Source organism: Oncorhynchus masou, chromosome 24 (assembly GCF_036934945.1).
Source record: "Oncorhynchus masou masou isolate Uvic2021 chromosome 24, UVic_Omas_1.1, whole genome shotgun sequence".
In the NCBI taxonomy this organism is placed as follows: domain Eukaryota; kingdom Metazoa; phylum Chordata; class Actinopteri; order Salmoniformes; family Salmonidae; genus Oncorhynchus; species Oncorhynchus masou.
Window position 1 is genome coordinate 28703649 of NC_088235.1, and position 16426 is coordinate 28720074.

At 42.3% G+C, this 16426-nt stretch overlaps 1 protein-coding gene and 1 pseudogene across 6 annotated transcripts in view; both read right to left on the bottom strand.

Annotated features, from left to right (window-relative positions):
• LOC135511991 (casein kinase I-like) overlaps positions 1 to 2854 on the bottom strand; it is a 29268-nt gene extending 26414 nt beyond the window's left edge. For 5 of the 6 annotated variants that reach the window (XR_010451355.1, XR_010451354.1, XR_010451353.1 and 2 more), the window contains exons 1-3: positions 2500 to 2854; positions 907 to 1007; positions 559 to 669 (exon numbers count right to left, since the gene is read on the bottom strand). Coding sequence is in view for 3 of the 6 variants with exons in the window: in XM_064933547.1 (XP_064789619.1) it covers positions 559 to 669; positions 907 to 982 (187 nt within the window). In the remaining 3 variants the exon portion in view is untranslated. The remainder of the gene's footprint in view (positions 1 to 558; positions 670 to 906; positions 1008 to 2499) is intronic. The other variant, XM_064933545.1, reaches the window with a different exon arrangement.
• A 431-nt stretch (positions 2855 to 3285) lies between these two features.
• Positions 3286 to 16426, bottom strand: part of LOC135511992 (trinucleotide repeat-containing gene 6B protein-like) — a 55358-nt pseudogene continuing 42217 nt past the window's right edge.

Here is a 16426-nt window from a genome sequence, read left to right on the forward strand (position 1 = left end):
TTGTCAACTGTGGGACTTATGTAGACAGGTGTGTGCTTTTCCAAATCATGTCCAATCAATTGAATTTACCACAGGTGGACTCAAATCAGGTTGTAGAAACATCTCAAGGATGATCAATGGAAACAGAATGTGCCTGAGCTCAATTTCGAGTCTCATAGCAAAGGGTCTGAATACTTATGCAAACAAGGTATTTCTGTTTTTTATTTGAAATAAATTAGCATCATTTCCTAAAAACCTGTTTTCGCTTTGTCATTGTGAGGTATTATGTGTAGATTGATGATGGAAAACATGTATTTAATACATTTTAGAACAAGGCTGTAACGTAACAAAATGAGGAAAAAGTCAAGGGGTCTGAATACTTCCCAAATGCACTGTATAAGCTAATGTGACTGACCGGGGTTTGATCCCAGGTCCTACGTGTCACAAAATGGAGTTAGCCCTCTAAGCTAAAGCCTAGGCATTAGCTTGAAAAACCAACACAAGTCTTCAGGTTAGGGTTTCCCCAACACAGGCACCCCCCACCCCTGACCACACCCTCTTGTCCTAATCGTCTCTCACCTCCTCCCTGCATCATCTTGTAGAACTTGCTCTCGATGTGGAGTTGTGGGTGTTTGGTCTTCACACATTCCAGCTTAATGGCCACCTCCTCACCTGTGGCAATGTTAACACCTGACAGAGACACAGAAAGTGACACATACCATGACCACCTTTTTGATGATGCAATCACCATGACCTACTCTGACACAATAATTTATTATTTTTATGCCCAACTTTGATGTGTTCAATGATGAAATGTGTTGGGACAGAATTTAACGTTTGTATGGAAGGCAGTCCATCCTGGAGTATGTTAATTAAGAGGTCTGTGAGAAAAGTCATGTTAGAGCTCCATTAAAATGAAGGTCTTACCCAGGTAAATGTCTCCAAAAGAGCCACTTCCTATCTTCCTGCCGAGGCGGTACTTATTTCCCACTCTCAGCTCCATGGTTCCTGCTTGTCTTCACAATTCACTGAGGGGGCAGACATACAGGAGGACACACAAACTGTCATCAATCAAACTGTAGATCGATATAGCAGAAGGAAAATGTGACGCAGCCCAGTTCCACCACAATCTCAAAGGGCTCCAACTCAAATAAGATGTTACAAAAGGGAGAATTGGTTATAAAATGAGAGCTGGGACAAGATAAGGCCCAAAATGAAGACAGAGTCAGGCATGGAAAAAGGAGAAAACATTATTTAAGCCAAGATAGTGGGAGTGGAAAAAAAAGTGTGGTTAAAATGTTGATTTAAAAAAAGTTTATTTCTTCTTAGAAAAAAGTTGGGTGATTTACCTATGGATTTGAAGGATCATGAGTTGGGAGAGGGCAAATGCAGGAGAAAACTCTGTGTGAATGTGACTTCATTAATTCAGCACTATGAACAAGCCATCTCACCTCAAAGGAAACCAGTATATACACAAACAATTAGCATAGCCTAATAATCTCAGAGTCCCCAAAGAAACTCAGTGAAATACATTTTCTTCCATCACAATACAGGGAGAAGTTTACTATGGAAAATGGCTGTGGTGGTGTTTAAATGCACACATAGCGAAGGCACACTGATGATAAAGACAGCAATTAAACACATTTATATTTATGCGTTGTACGGGAAAATGGCTGTGGTGGTGTTTAAATGCATACAATAGCGAAGGCACACTGACCAGCGGGGCACTCAAGATGCCCCGCTGGTGTCTTATTTGTAAAGGTTGTGATTTGTCACAGATCAATAGATTACCTAATATAGTTCCATTGTATTCTATTCTACTATTCCACAGTCATACATAATGGTGGTGGATGAGATAAATCCTAACATCGATAGAAGATGAAGCAAGGTAATGATAGATGACACAAACGTTGGATTTGAGCCGATAGCAGGAAAATAATCCTGCAGCATGAGTAAATGTGAATTATCATATGTATTATAATTAACGGACATGTTCGTAGGGGTTGGTGCATTTTTCGTAAAGGGAAATCAATTCTGAAATGTCAAACTTCAGAAGCCTTTTTAAACCTTAAATATACTATAAGTTTTGCATTTCCTGCAACAGTGTGATCAAATTAAGATCATACATCTGTAGAATCTACATGCAATCCCTTATAATCTTACCATGATCATTTTACACTGTAAAACCAATTTAATTTAAGGTCACTCTTGTTCATGAATGCACAAGTCAGTCAACGGTAAGTAGCCTAGCCTACAAGCCTATTACAAAGTGTAGCTCTATTGTTGTTGCAAGGTTGAAGCGCTGCTCTGTAGCAAGATGCCAGAGGCAACAACGTAATTTACTGCAGATTTAACAGAGTAAACCAGACCTGGGAAGCTAGATGAAACCTATCCAAAAAGTCGAATTCATATAATTCGGGCTACATTAGAAACATTAGCATTCAGGTTGTTTGTCAAAATTTGCACAAAGCCGCACCCTTGGCTTGGGAAAACCTCGGTCGAGAAAAACTATTAACCTACCTTCTGATTCTGACTCGCCTGTTTAGGTCCCTGTACAAACCCCAATCAGAATTCCCCGATTTAGCAGTGGACCCGTGCCATTCCTCCCCTCCTCACCCGTTTGATCAAGCTCTTCAGGGACTGCTGCCTTCCTTCCACCGAGGTGCTGATCAGGACGTTATCGTTCAAACAGCACCATGGACAGAGAAAGACGACTGCGGAGCATTACAAACCATTTATCACCTTCCTGACCCAGATGTCAACGTCCCGCGGTATAGTCTGATCTAGTCTGCACTGCGAATTACAGATATTTTGGTGTAAACTCAGAAATCCAGCTATCCCCCTCTCGCTCGCCTGTTATTACACCATTGACAATATCAATGATGTCATTCAGCACAAACCATAAGAAAATGCCCGGATTGCCTTAAAGACACCGCGCACCACGCAGCTGTCACCTCCACATTTGAGTAATTTAGCAGACGCTCTTATCTTACAGGAGCAATTGGGGTTAAGTACCTTGCTGAAGGGCACATCGACAAATGTTTCACCTAGTTGGCTCGGGATTCAAACCAGGTAACTTTATGTTACTGGCCCAACTGCCGCCCTGTTGTTCCACTGTTGTGAATGTCGTGAGCTTGTGCACGGTCCAAGGCTGCTCATTCTACTGAAAGCGTTCTAGTTCGTCTGTGCATGGTGTTCTCATTTAATTATGCAAGCCAATAGACTGCTCATGGTAAAGGTTTACTTGATGTTCAGTCTAGGACAACCGTGCTGGTGTGTTGTGGTTCAAACCAATGACAACCAGACTTTAATACAACCTTTTATTGTCTTGTTCTTGTTTGCTTAAATTAAAATGTCCTCCTTTGTAAAAATCCAAAAAGAAACTAAAATAACCTGAACAGGAGTGATAAAGCCCGCCTTAATTTAAATTGATACACAAAACATTTTACAATTAGTAACTTTAACGTGTTTGCAAAACACTGCTCCAGCTCTGCTTGGTTTGGTAGGTTTTGGCATCTTAACATGGATGCCTTCAGTTGGTTGCTTCTTTTTTTTTTTTAAGAAAAAAAAAGCTTATTGCAATTCAGACCCCCCAAAAATGCTGCTAAAACCACAACTTAAGAGAAATATGCATTAGTGCCTATGTTGTTGAACTTCGAGCCACACACACACACCTGATGTAAGCAGTCACACAAACATTTGTCTCCCGGAAAGGGAAAAGCATTTCAGACACACACACACACTTTTTCTTTCACACATCACCAGCACACAATCACGCGCTTGTTAATCATGTTCTCATCGCCAAAAGGAATTCACCACGGCAACGACACACAGGGCACATTCCTATGCTTAGACGTCGCTGATGCCTGACAGTTCTTACTCAAAATACCTATCCAGGCATAGTATCAGCTAACCACTTCATGTTATAACAATTTGTCAGTCGATGACGTGGCAGGCAAACATTGGTTGATGCGTCACCTCGTCTTAGCTGTGAAACGCACCCACATACTCCTCCCATCATCCCGTCACTCCTCTCATGCACAGTTCCACAGGCAGGCAGGAGGGCACCTTGAACAGCTAGTAACAAGTGATCAGTCATCATCAGCATGGCATTATAAGAACCAACTTGATTGAGTAAGAAAACATAACGAGGTCAGCATTTTGAAGTAAAAACTAAAAAGAGAGAAAAGACATCTTGGATTTTTCCACAATTTAACCAACATACAACAAGATACATTAGACATCATAGCAGTGACATAGCAGTGTGTAACTGGTGAGAAAGAGAGTCAGAAAGGGTTGGGCCAGGTAGGTAGGGACTCTAGGCCCGGTGCTGTGAAAACAAGTCATCCTGTAGGTTTGTGTAGTAGAGGGGTGTTGTAATAAGGTGTTACACAATCACATAGGAACAGCTCCATGTGTTGTCACGTTGTTGGTTTCTCTACAGGGCCTGAATGATAGGATCTCAGGATACTCAGTGAGTTCTGGTTAATGGGTGAAGAGTCGTCATCCAGATGAGTGAGTTACGGATTCCACCTTGGTCTGTTCAAGTCTTGCTGTTGAAGTCTTCATTTAAAGGAAAAATATGTATGCATGTTGAGTAGTGTTGGCATGTCACGGTCTATTAATGACACAATGTGTGAGAGTTAACGTCAGAGGATCTGCATGTTTGTGACTAGTGTCATCTCATCTGTGTGTGTTTAAGTATGTATATGTGTGTGAGAACAGGTGTAAGTGTATGTTTATTCGGTGTGTACACACACACACAGTATAAATACATTTATACTGTCTTCACGTGTAGGTTCATGTATTAGGTGTGGTCATTCAGATGGAATCAGCCCCTCCTCCTAGCAGGTCTCCAGGCAGCAGAGCAGCAGGACTCCCCATCTGGTGTGGATCCTCTATGGCAGGGGACCCCCACATACTACTGCTGGGGTACCCACCACCCCCCATCCCTCCCCACAAACCCTGTCTGCTGGGCTCCACACCCCCAGCCACCCCAGCACCGTTGCTGCTCCACTGGGCAAACATGCTCAGGCCGGGCCCCTGGGCAGGAGTAGTATCCAGGCAGCCTCCTGTACTGTCCAAACTCTGCCAGCTAGAGCTGACGGGCCCTGAGCTGCCGCCTCCTCCAGGGGCAGAGCTCTCTCCTCCTCCTCTGGTTCTGTCTCGTTCCCTCTCTCCACTGCTATTGGTCCCCACTGCACCTGTCCCTGTGGGCCCCCCCTGGCTTCCGCTGGCCCCTCCCGCCTGGGAATGTGCAAAATAGCGAGCAACCTCTTCCTCGCTCACAAATTTGGCCAAGATGGTGGTATTGCCCAGGACACACCTGGAAAGAGAGAGGAGAGTAAGGAGTGATTTAATGTTGTTTTGTGTTCACTGGCTGTTATCTATTAGTCATAACATTCTATTATAGTAACCCCCTCATTAAGTCTATGCAGGTTTTTCCCATTTCCTATGAAATCACTGTATTCCTAGCCCACCAGACAGTCTGCATGGAATGTCTTTGATTTTCAGTCTATGGTTGGTCCATCTATTGAACCAGTGTTTTCTTTCCACCAGCACAGGAGTAGCCAACCAGAAGGCCAGCAAGAAAGCTAATCTGAAAACAGGACTCCCTAAATTCTATCAGCATATCGATTGTGCTACCAGGGCTGGTAAAACCCTGGATAATAGTTATTCTAACTTCCGGGACGCATATAAGGACCTTCCCCGCCCTCCATTTGGAAAAGCTGACCACGACTCCATTTTGTTGCTTCCAGTCTATAGACAGAAAGTAAAACAGGAAGCTCCCGCTCTCAGGTCTGTTCAACGCTGGTCGACCAATCTGATTCCACGCTTCAAGATTGCACAGCAACTATTAAAACATTCCCCAACCAGAAACCATGGATTGATGGTCGCATTCACGCAAAACTGAAAGTGCGAACCACTGCTTTTAACCAGAGCAAGGTGAACGGAAACATGGCCGAATACAAACAGTGTAGCTATTCCCTCCGCAAGGAAATCAAACTAGCTAAGCGTCAGTATAGAGACCGTAGTCGCAATTCAACAGCTCAGAAACAAGAGGTATGTGGCAGGGTCTACAGTCAATCACAGATTACAAAAAAAAAAAAAAAAAAATCAGCTCCGTCGCGGACCAGGATGAATAAACTTCTTTGTTCGCTTTGAGGACAATACAGTGCCACTGACACAGCCCGCTACCAAAACCTGCGGACTCTCCTTCACTGCAGCCGACGTGAGTAAAACATTTAAACGTGTCAACCCTCGCAGGGCTGCAGGCCCAGACGGCATCCCCAGCCACGTCCTCAAAGCATACGCAGACCAGCTGGCTGCTGTGTTTACGGACATATTTATATTCGTGGAGCGTGGTGTCAGGAAAATAACCTCACACTCAACGTCAACAAAACAAAGGAGATGATCGTGGACTTGAGGAAACAGCAGAGGGAGCACCCCCCTATCCACATCGACGGGACAGTAGTGGAGAGGGTAGTAAGTTTGAAGTTCCTCGGCGTACACATCACGGACAAACTGAATTTGTCCACCCACACAGACAGCGTGGTGAAGGAGCAGCAGCGCCTCTTCAACCTCAGGAGGCTGAAGAAATTTGGCTTGTCACCCAAAGCACTCAAACGTTTACAGATGCAATCGAGAGCATCCTGTCGGGCTGTACCACCGCCTGGTACGTCAACTGCTCCGCCCACAACCGTAAGGCTCTCCAGAGGGTAGTGAGGTCTGCACAACACATCACCGGGGGCAAACTACCTGCCCTCCAGGACACCTTCACCACCCGATGTCACAGGAAGGCCATAAAGATCATCAAGGACAACAACCACCCAAGCCACTGCCTATTCACCCCGCCACATCCAGTAGGCGAGGTCAGTACAGGTGCATCAAAGCAGGGACCGAGAGACTGAAAAACAGCTTCTATCTCAAGGCCATCAGACTGCTAAACAGCCACCACTAACATTGAGTGGCTGCTGCCATACATGAAAAAAATGTATCACTAGCCAATTTAAACAATGCCACTTTATATAATGTTTACATACCCTACATTACTCATCTCATATGTATATACTGTACTCGATACCATCTACTGCATCTTGCGTATGCCGTTTTGTACCATCACTTATTCATATATCTCTATGTGCATATTCTTCACCTCTTTACACTTGTGTGTATAAGGTAGCTGTTGTGAAATTGTTAGGTTGGTTATTACTGCATTGTCGGAACTAGAAGCACAAGCATTTCACTACACTCGCATTAACATCTGCTAACCATGTGTATGTGACAAATAAAATTTTATTTGAATTGAATAAGTAGCCGGCCAGGCTCCCTCAGTCTGTGGGGGTGGGGGGCAAGGTTTTTTTTCCGAACAAGCTCCATTTTAGTGGCCTCTGGTACATTCTCATGCTAGATTGCGTTTCCAATCAGCAACTATCAGGACATAATGCTGGTCACATTTGTTTTCATACTTTTAGAGGTTTCGATTCATCAGCTGTTGTACAATATGGTAAAAACCACATGGAGAGTACATTTTGACTGCACTCAGTCTTTAAAATAATCCTGTAAGTATGCCAACTTCCACAGGCTTCATTCAAGCTTCCATTTAAGAGGCATTTTTTGTAATTCTGTTGAATTTAAAAAAACTTTCACCCCTTTTTAATCTCTCTGCGCATGGAACCCGGTAGCGGGCTGAACTTCCACAACATACGGTGATCGCTACATAGTCATATTAAACATTCATGAAAATACAAATGTCTCACGTTTCGAAAGCCTAGAATCTTGCTAATCCAACTGCGTTGTCAGATATAAAAAAGGATTTACTGTGAAAGAATACGATGCAATTATCTGAGCATAGAGCCCCATTAAAAAAATAATAATAATAATAATTTTAACCAGCACAGGCGTAACAGTCACAAACTGCATTAAAATAAATTGTTTACCTTTGACGATGTTCATCTGTTTGCAATTCCAATTATCTTTTGTTTGATAAAATCCGTTTTTATAGCCTAACACGAAACATTTTGTGAACCGCTTGTGTTGTGAATTCCGTCTCTTTCCTTTTTCGACGACACATTCCAGGTAAATAACCCACACAGAACGTGACTTTTCCAGTCATGTTTGGTTTCACTGCAATCAACTGGTTTGTTTGTAACACAATCAAACCTGATGGGCCATTTCGCTGGACGTATTGACTGAAAGAGACCGATTTGAAGACAACAAGTCATGACATTGTGCCCCAATGATTTGCCCGCTGTTTCGTTAATTGACTGTCTTTTACCCCAATGACCACTGATCGTCTTACAATCTAGCTGGGTAGATAACCAATGAGCGGAGCTAAACGGCAATACGCTATGTTTATGTGTTGCAAGACCAAACCATGTAGTAAGCTCCAGCGTAACGAGAGTCATTCGTTATTGAAGTTTCATACCGGAAGGAGAAGCACATATTACACACTGCATTGTTTGGTGAACGCGCAGATTCAGCTGTTTATATTTCAATCATTATGGCGACTAAGTCAGAGAAAGCTAAATCTAAGTCTAGATATACAGATGTACACACAATTTTAGAATAAATTGATTGGGAAGGTGAGACAGAGATTGTTGTAGGACGCTTCATTTAGCGATTGTGGAGGAATATTTTTTGAACGGGAGAAGACATCGTTTTGGACTGGTAAGTTCTTATCATGCTAATGCCCTTGTTTGAAATTAATAATATAAAATATTATTTGTGATTTTTTATTTATTTTAGAGGCAATATATAAACATGTAATGTCATGAAATGTGAGATGCGCGTGTCTGCCGCCCCACCCCAACCCACATGAAATAGCCTATTTGAGGCTGAGGAGAGGGCAGGACCACATCAATGGCCAAAGTGAAATGGAGACAGTAGATACAGCTGGTTTGTTGTAATATAGAGACAGTAGATCTAGCATGTAATAATAATATATTCAACCTTCAACTCTATCTATCTATCTGTTTATTATACTCGTTGATACAGGGCTCATATGTGAAACTATTCTAACTGAACATTTTCTTTCATAGTGACACTGACTCCGAATGGGAGTCTTATCCGGTGTCCTGTGTGAATTTGATGACTTCTTGTTGTCCCCAGTCCACCTGGCCTTGCCACTGTTCCAGTTTCAACTGTTCTGCCTGCGGCTATGGAACCCTAAACTGTTCATTTTTACTCTTGAGGTGCTGTCCTGTTGCACCCTCTACAACCACTGATCTCCACCCGGCACAGCTAGAAGAGGACTGGCCACCCCTCAGCCTGGTTCCTCTAGGTTTCTTCCTAGGTTTTTGCCTTTCTAGGGAGTTTTTCCTAACCACCGTGCTTCTACACCGGCATTGCTTGCTGTTTGGGGTTTTAGGCTGGGGCTATATAAATAGATTTGAGAGGACAGAAGGTCTTCCAAATATTGAAAGTGTGTAAATAGTTACCCATGTTATTTTGTGTATATACATATATATACACACACACATATATATATATATGTATATATATATATACATACGCGTGTGTGTATATATACGCGTGTGTGTATATATACGCGTGTGTGTATATATACGCGTGTGTGTATATATACACGTGTGTGTATATATATACACTCGTGTGTGTGTATATATATACACGTGTGTGTGTATATATATACACGTGTGTGTGTATATATATACACGTGTGTGTGTATATATACACGTGTGTGTATATATATACACGTGTGTGTTTATATATACACACGTGTGTGTATATATATACACGTGTGTGTTTATATATACACACGTGTGTGTATATGTATACGTGTGTATATATACGTGTACGTATATATACACGTGTGTATATATACGTGTACGTATACATACGTGTACGTATATGTATACATACGTGTACGTATATGTATACATACGTGTACGTATATGTATACACACGTGTACGTGTATATACACGTGTGTGTATATACACACGTGTGTGTATATACATACGTGTGTGTGTATATATACACACGTGTGTGTGTATACATACGTGTGTGTGTATATATACACACGTGTGTGTGTATACATACGTGTGTGTGTATATATACACACGTGTGTGTGTATATACACACGTGTGTGTATATACACACGTGTGTGTATATATACACACGTGTGTGTATATATACACGTGTGTATATATACACACACGTGTGTGTATATATACACACGTGTGTGTATATATACACGTGTGTGTATATATACACACGTGTGTGTATATATACACGTGTGTGTGTGTGTATATATACACACGTGTGTGTATATATACGTGTGTGTGTACGTGTGTGTATATATATACACGTATACACACATATATATATATATATATATCATACCCAAGAAGACTACAGGCTATAATCGCTGGCAAAGGTACTTCAACAAAGTTCAAAGTAAAGGGTCTGAATACTTTTGTAAATGTGTTTTCCATTTTATATAAAAATTCCAACAAATCTCTTTGTTTCATCATTATGGGTTATTGTATATAGATCGAGGGGGAAAAACGATTTAATCAATTTGACTTATTTATCTTATCTATTTAACTAGGCAAGTTAAGAACAAATTATTATTTTCAATGACAGCCTAGGAACAGTGGGTTAACTGCCTGTTCAGGGGCAGAACGACAGATTTGTACTTGCAACCTTCCGGTTACTAGTCCAACACTCTAACCACTAGGCTACCCTGCCACCCTGTAACAAAATGTGGAAAAATTGCAAATACACTGTATGAAAGACTTCATTCGGTCAATTCGACACCTTTTATAAACTAGTGAAGCTTGCTGTTTGTAAATCAAAGCACAGTAAATAGCCTAGGCACCACCAATCCGTGGCAGGGCCAGTTGGCCAAAAATCTAATGGCCCAAACATAATTTCTGGGTTATGCAGGGCCTATAGCAGCGCTTCCAAAACTTGGTCCCCGGGACCCCAAGTTTTGGTGTTCGCCCTAGCACTACACAGCTGATTGAAATAATCATCCAGCTTTGACTAATAAAAATAGCTGTGTAGTGCTAGGTCACAAACCAAAACGTGCACACCCCTTGGGGTGCAGAGGGCAGAGTTTGGGGAAACGCTCACCTATAGTTTGGCATACTTTATATTAATAGGCTACATTTGGTTATGATGTGTATTAAAGCTGTGTAATATAATTAAGCAAGTTATTACTATATTCTTCAGTACTACAATGTATTCATTTATTTTTGTTTCTTAAATATGTCACTTAGAGAAGATTAGAAAATGGGATGTTGGGTTGTAGTTTGAAATACTTGCTACACCAGAAGTTAATGTTTACATATATGAGGAATGTATATGATGGGGTCAATTAAGGGTGGATATGAGTCATGGACTTTGAGAGTTTCAAAGAAAGGGAAAAGGCAATCACATTGTTGCGGTCACTGATAAAGTTGGATAGCTATGGATTAGTGAGGAATGTGGACTCAGGTCAGGTCGGATGAAGGGAGAAGGAACAGTTTATTACACACATCACTTAGCCTGCCTAGCAACAAAAATATAATGTTTTGAGAAAAGGAGGAGATTTCGCCTAAAGTTGGGTATAAATACTTGTGCTGATGGGAACATTTCAGCTGTCTGACCCATTGGGTGAATAAACTTGGTTTGCACTTTTCCTAGTTGTCCGTTAGGTTCTAAATAAACAGAGTAAAAACGAACACCCTTCAAGACCAATGTTCCAAAAGAGAAAGACATGGTGACAGTAGGCTAGCCAAGAATGCTAGCTGTTTATTTGTAGCATTCTTTTTGCAGACTATCAACAGTAGCCAGCATATTGCTCGTATGTTCACTACTGAATGTTAACTTTTGTAAATTACTTTCCCTAAAATAAATCAGCTGAGTAGATTGATGGGTGTTTCTTTTAGCTCTGGACAGCTGTGACTAACAGAAGGTTGGTGGTGCTTGAATGAACGGCCAATCATATTGATCAACTACAAATAGCATGACATTTACGAGTGTAGTCTTCAATGGTAGACTGTGAAAGAGCAGGTAAATATTTTACAAGAATGCAAAAATGAGCTGAAATGTTACTGGCCACTGAAGAGATCCACTGGCCCGAAGGGTTTTTACTGGCCTCGGAGGTCCATCGTTAATGTTGGACCCTGCACTCTAAAGAAAATAAATGACTGTGCTAGAAGACAATAGGTAAGTGGATTTCGACTATATTGGACGTGTAAATTCATCCTCTCTCCAGAAACTCGACTGCAATCACAACAAACCCAGGTACCGAGAGGCGGGACAGACAGCACAGTCAAACCAGCAGTGTTTCTCTGTTGTCGCTCAATTTGTGACCGATAGGTTCACTTCCTATCAAAATATGGCTAGAAGATGCATGACGTTCATTCTAGCGGGAGAGGAATCAGCAGACTTTTTCTAACTAGAAAACTGAAAAGTAGCCTAGTTAATTTAAGTGGAAAAAGTATCTGAAAAGGAGTCTGTAATCGTCTGTAAAGCCGGCAGTGAAACACAGTGGAACTGCTGCCTGTTCATCTACAGAACTACACCATGATTAACAGGCTAAGAGGAGCTTACATGTGTAGTGCGCTCTGGGCCTTCGCAGCTTCCTGTGGGGTGCTGTAGCGAATCAGAGCGCTGCCCTGGGTCAGGCCAAGGTGAAAGGTCAGCAGGGGGCCATGCTGCATACAGATGGTACGGAGGGTGGAGCCGTCGATCTGCAGGAGTGGACACCATGGAGGGACTGGGGTTAGGGATGACTTGTGTGGTAGAGGTGATATGTGCAAGAGAAGTGATGCTGTATGTGTGCACATGCGTGTGTGTTGTCCCGAGGAATGGTGTATGTAGTCTTTATGAGGGATGATGTGTGTGTATGTGTGTGTGTACCTGTGGAGTGAGATTGCAGAGCACCAGCCAGCAGCTTCCTCTGGAGGTCCCACCATCACTCCAAGCAGAGCCTATTAGCACCAAACCACACACGGGGATCAGTTCCACATAGTAGACAACCCCTACCTCTGTACCTGCGGCAGCCAGTTCTGGACCAATGAATGAGCCTTACTGTACTTTAAGCTTGGTGAATAAAATATAAGTGGGCTCTGAGGCCTAACCACCTAGCTATGCAATTTCTCTGGGGCTCTGTCCCAAAAGGCACCCTATTCCCTTTATAGTGCTCTACTATTGACCAGGGCCAATAGGGAATAGGGTGCCATTTGGGATGTGGAATCAGAGCAAGGCAACAGACATCTGGGTACATTTAATACTTCACCAGGTAGCAGGCAGGACAGACCAGGGTGGAAAGACTCAAACACCCTGTTATGACATTACCAGGGCCATATCTGGTTTCCTGGCTCCCGCTCGAGCTGCCCCAGCCACGGGCCTGCCACGGGCCACGGGACGGCGAGGCCTGCTTCTGATTGGTGAGTCCCGGGGGTGGGCGTGGCAGCTGCTGGGACTGTTGGTTGCGATTGGTCTTCCACATCTTGTTGTGTCCAATGGGCTCAGGGGGCCAGCTGGTCTTGTACTCTGTGTACTTTGCTACGGGCAACAGGGAATTAACTAGTCAGACCTGAGTCTGACTAACAGCAGGAAAAACTCAGACAGTTGAAACTTGACATTTGAGAGTAAATAAAAGGAAAAGCAGAGTGTATATTTCAAACTAGAGGTCAACCGATTAATAGGGCCGATTTCAAGTTTTCATAATCGGAATTTTTGGGTGCCGATTTCCAATTATTAAAAAAAATTATATTTATTTTTTATTTTTTATACCATTTATTTAACTAGGCAAGTCAATTAAGAACACATTCTTATTTTCAATGACTGCCTAGGAACTGTGGGTTAACTGCCTTGTTCAGAGGCAGAACGACAGATTTTCACCTTGTCAGCTCAGTAGTTCCGATCTTGCAACCGCACAGTTAACTAGTCCAACACTCTAACCATGGCACTCCACGAGTAGCCTGCCTGTTACGCGAATGTAGTAGAAGCCAAGGTAAATTGCTAGCTAGCATTAAACTTATCTTATAAAAAATAATCAATCATAATCACTAGTTATAACTACTGATCCAGTTTAGCAGGCAATATTAACCAGGTGAAATTGTGTCATTTCTCTTGCGTTCATTGCATGCAGAGTCAGGGAATATGCAACAGTTTGGGCTGACTGGCTCATTGCGAACTAATTTGCCAAAATTTTATGTAATTATGACATACATTGAAGGTTGTGCAATGTAAAAATAATATTTAGACTTAGGGATGCCACCAGTTAGATAAAATAGGAACGAACAGTTCCGTATCTCACCGAAATAATAAACATTTTGTTTTCGAAATGATAGTTTCCGGATTCGATCATATTAATGACCAAAGGCTCGTATTTCTGTGTGTTATTATGTTATAATTAAGTCTGATTTGATAGAGCAGTCTGAGTAGCAGCAGGCCCGTAATCATTCATTCAAACAGCACTTTTGTGCGTTTTGCCAGCAGCTTATGACTTCAAGCCTATCCGCCTAATGGCTGGTGTATCCAATGTGAAATGGCTAGCGAGTTAGCGGGGTGTGCGCTAATACTGTTTCAAACGTCACTCTCTTTTAGATTTGGAGTAGTTATTCCCCTTGCGCTGTCTATGTGTTCCTGGTTTGAGCCCAGGTAGGGGCAAGGAGGGGGACAGAAGCTATACTGTTACACTGGCAATACTATAGTGGCTCGAAGTACATCCAATAGTCAAAGGTTTATGAAATACCAATGGTATTGAGAGAAATAGTCTTATAAATACTATATTAACTACAACCTAAAACTTCTTACCTTGGAATATGGAAGTCTCATGTTAAAAGGAACCACCCACTTTTATATGTTCTCATGTTCTGAGCAAGGAACTGAAACGTTAGGGACACGTCTGGCACTGCAGGATTAGAGTCCCTGAGCGGCGTAGTGTGTTACTGATGGTAGGCTTTGTTATTTTGGTCCCAGCTCTCTGCAGGTCATTCACTAGGTCCCCCCATGTGGTTCTGGGATTTTTGCTCACCATTCTCGTGATCATTTTGACCCCACAGGGTGAGGAGATCTTGCGTGGAGCCCCAGATCGAGGGAGCTTATCAGTGGTCTTTGTATGTCTTCCATTTCCTAATAATTGCTCCCACAGTTGATTTCTTCAAACCAAGCTGCTTACCTATTGCAGATTCAGTCTTCCCAGCCTGGTGCAGGTCTACAATTTTGTTTCTGGTGTCCTTTCACAGCTCTTTGGTCTTGGCCATAGTGGAGTTTGGAGTGTGACTGTTTGAGGTTGTGGACAGGTGTCTTTTATACTGATAACAAGTTCAAACAGGTGCCATGAATACAGGTAACGAGTGGAGGACAGAGGAGCCTCTTAAAGAAGAAGTTACAGGTCTGTGAGAGCCAGAAATCTTGCTTGTTGACCAAATACTTATTTTCCACCATAATTTGCAAATAAATTCATAAAAAAATCCTACAATGTGATTTTCTTTTCTCATTTTGTCTGTCATAGTTGAAGTGTACCTATGATGAAAATTACAGGCCTCTCATCTTTTTAAGTGGGAGAACTTGCACAATTGGTGTCTGACTAAATACTTTTTTTCCCTTCCAGAGAAAAACGAGGGAACAGATCACTCTGACCTTTTTTACTCGCCCGAGCAGAGCTGGTTAGGCTGTTTTCATGTTATCCAGAACGTTGATGACTAACGGTGCTGCTGGCAACAATTTAATTACGAGTTTTTGTCGACGTTTACTGACACATTCAACGGGTGTTGAGTGTTCGTAAATTAATTAGTTATTCTGCGCTCTGGCATACTCAGAAGAGAATGCTCTGAAATTAGAGTAGATAGCCAGAGTGAATTTGCGGACGCACCGTAGGTGAACGTGATAGCTCTTTTGGTGAAAGGCACCTTAGGACTTCATCGCACATCCATAAAGCATACATAGCACATTCATAGTGTTACTGCGTTTTCAGTCTATTACCTGAGTTGTGTGCGTTGTTGAGGGGGCTGTCTGAGGCACTGTAGGGCCAGGCACCAGGTGAAGGCAGCAAGGTGTTCAGGGAGGGGTTGGCTTCTAGAACACAAAAAACAAGCTTAACTCATGGGGGCCACGGTGGATCGTGGGTCTTCGTACCCACATCCACACCCCCCACCTTGTGAGCAAAACATTTTAGCGGCCCCCCACGTGACAGCGAAGATTAACATCAAATCTTTTATGTCATGCAATTCTGCAAATTTTTCCACAGGGCATAGAGACAATTTAGCAGTTTTAAAGCAAATTTGTAAGTTGGACTAAGTTCCAAAAAGAAATTATGAAATTGGTCCACGAACCACCAGTTGTCCATCCCTGATATAGTAAGAGAGAGTATATTATTAACACAACTTAATGTTTAACTGGTGCATGCATTGATGGATATGATTTCAGTGGTATACTAGTTTCTTTGACTTTGTGAGGACGAGGGCTGATGACAGCATACTTATG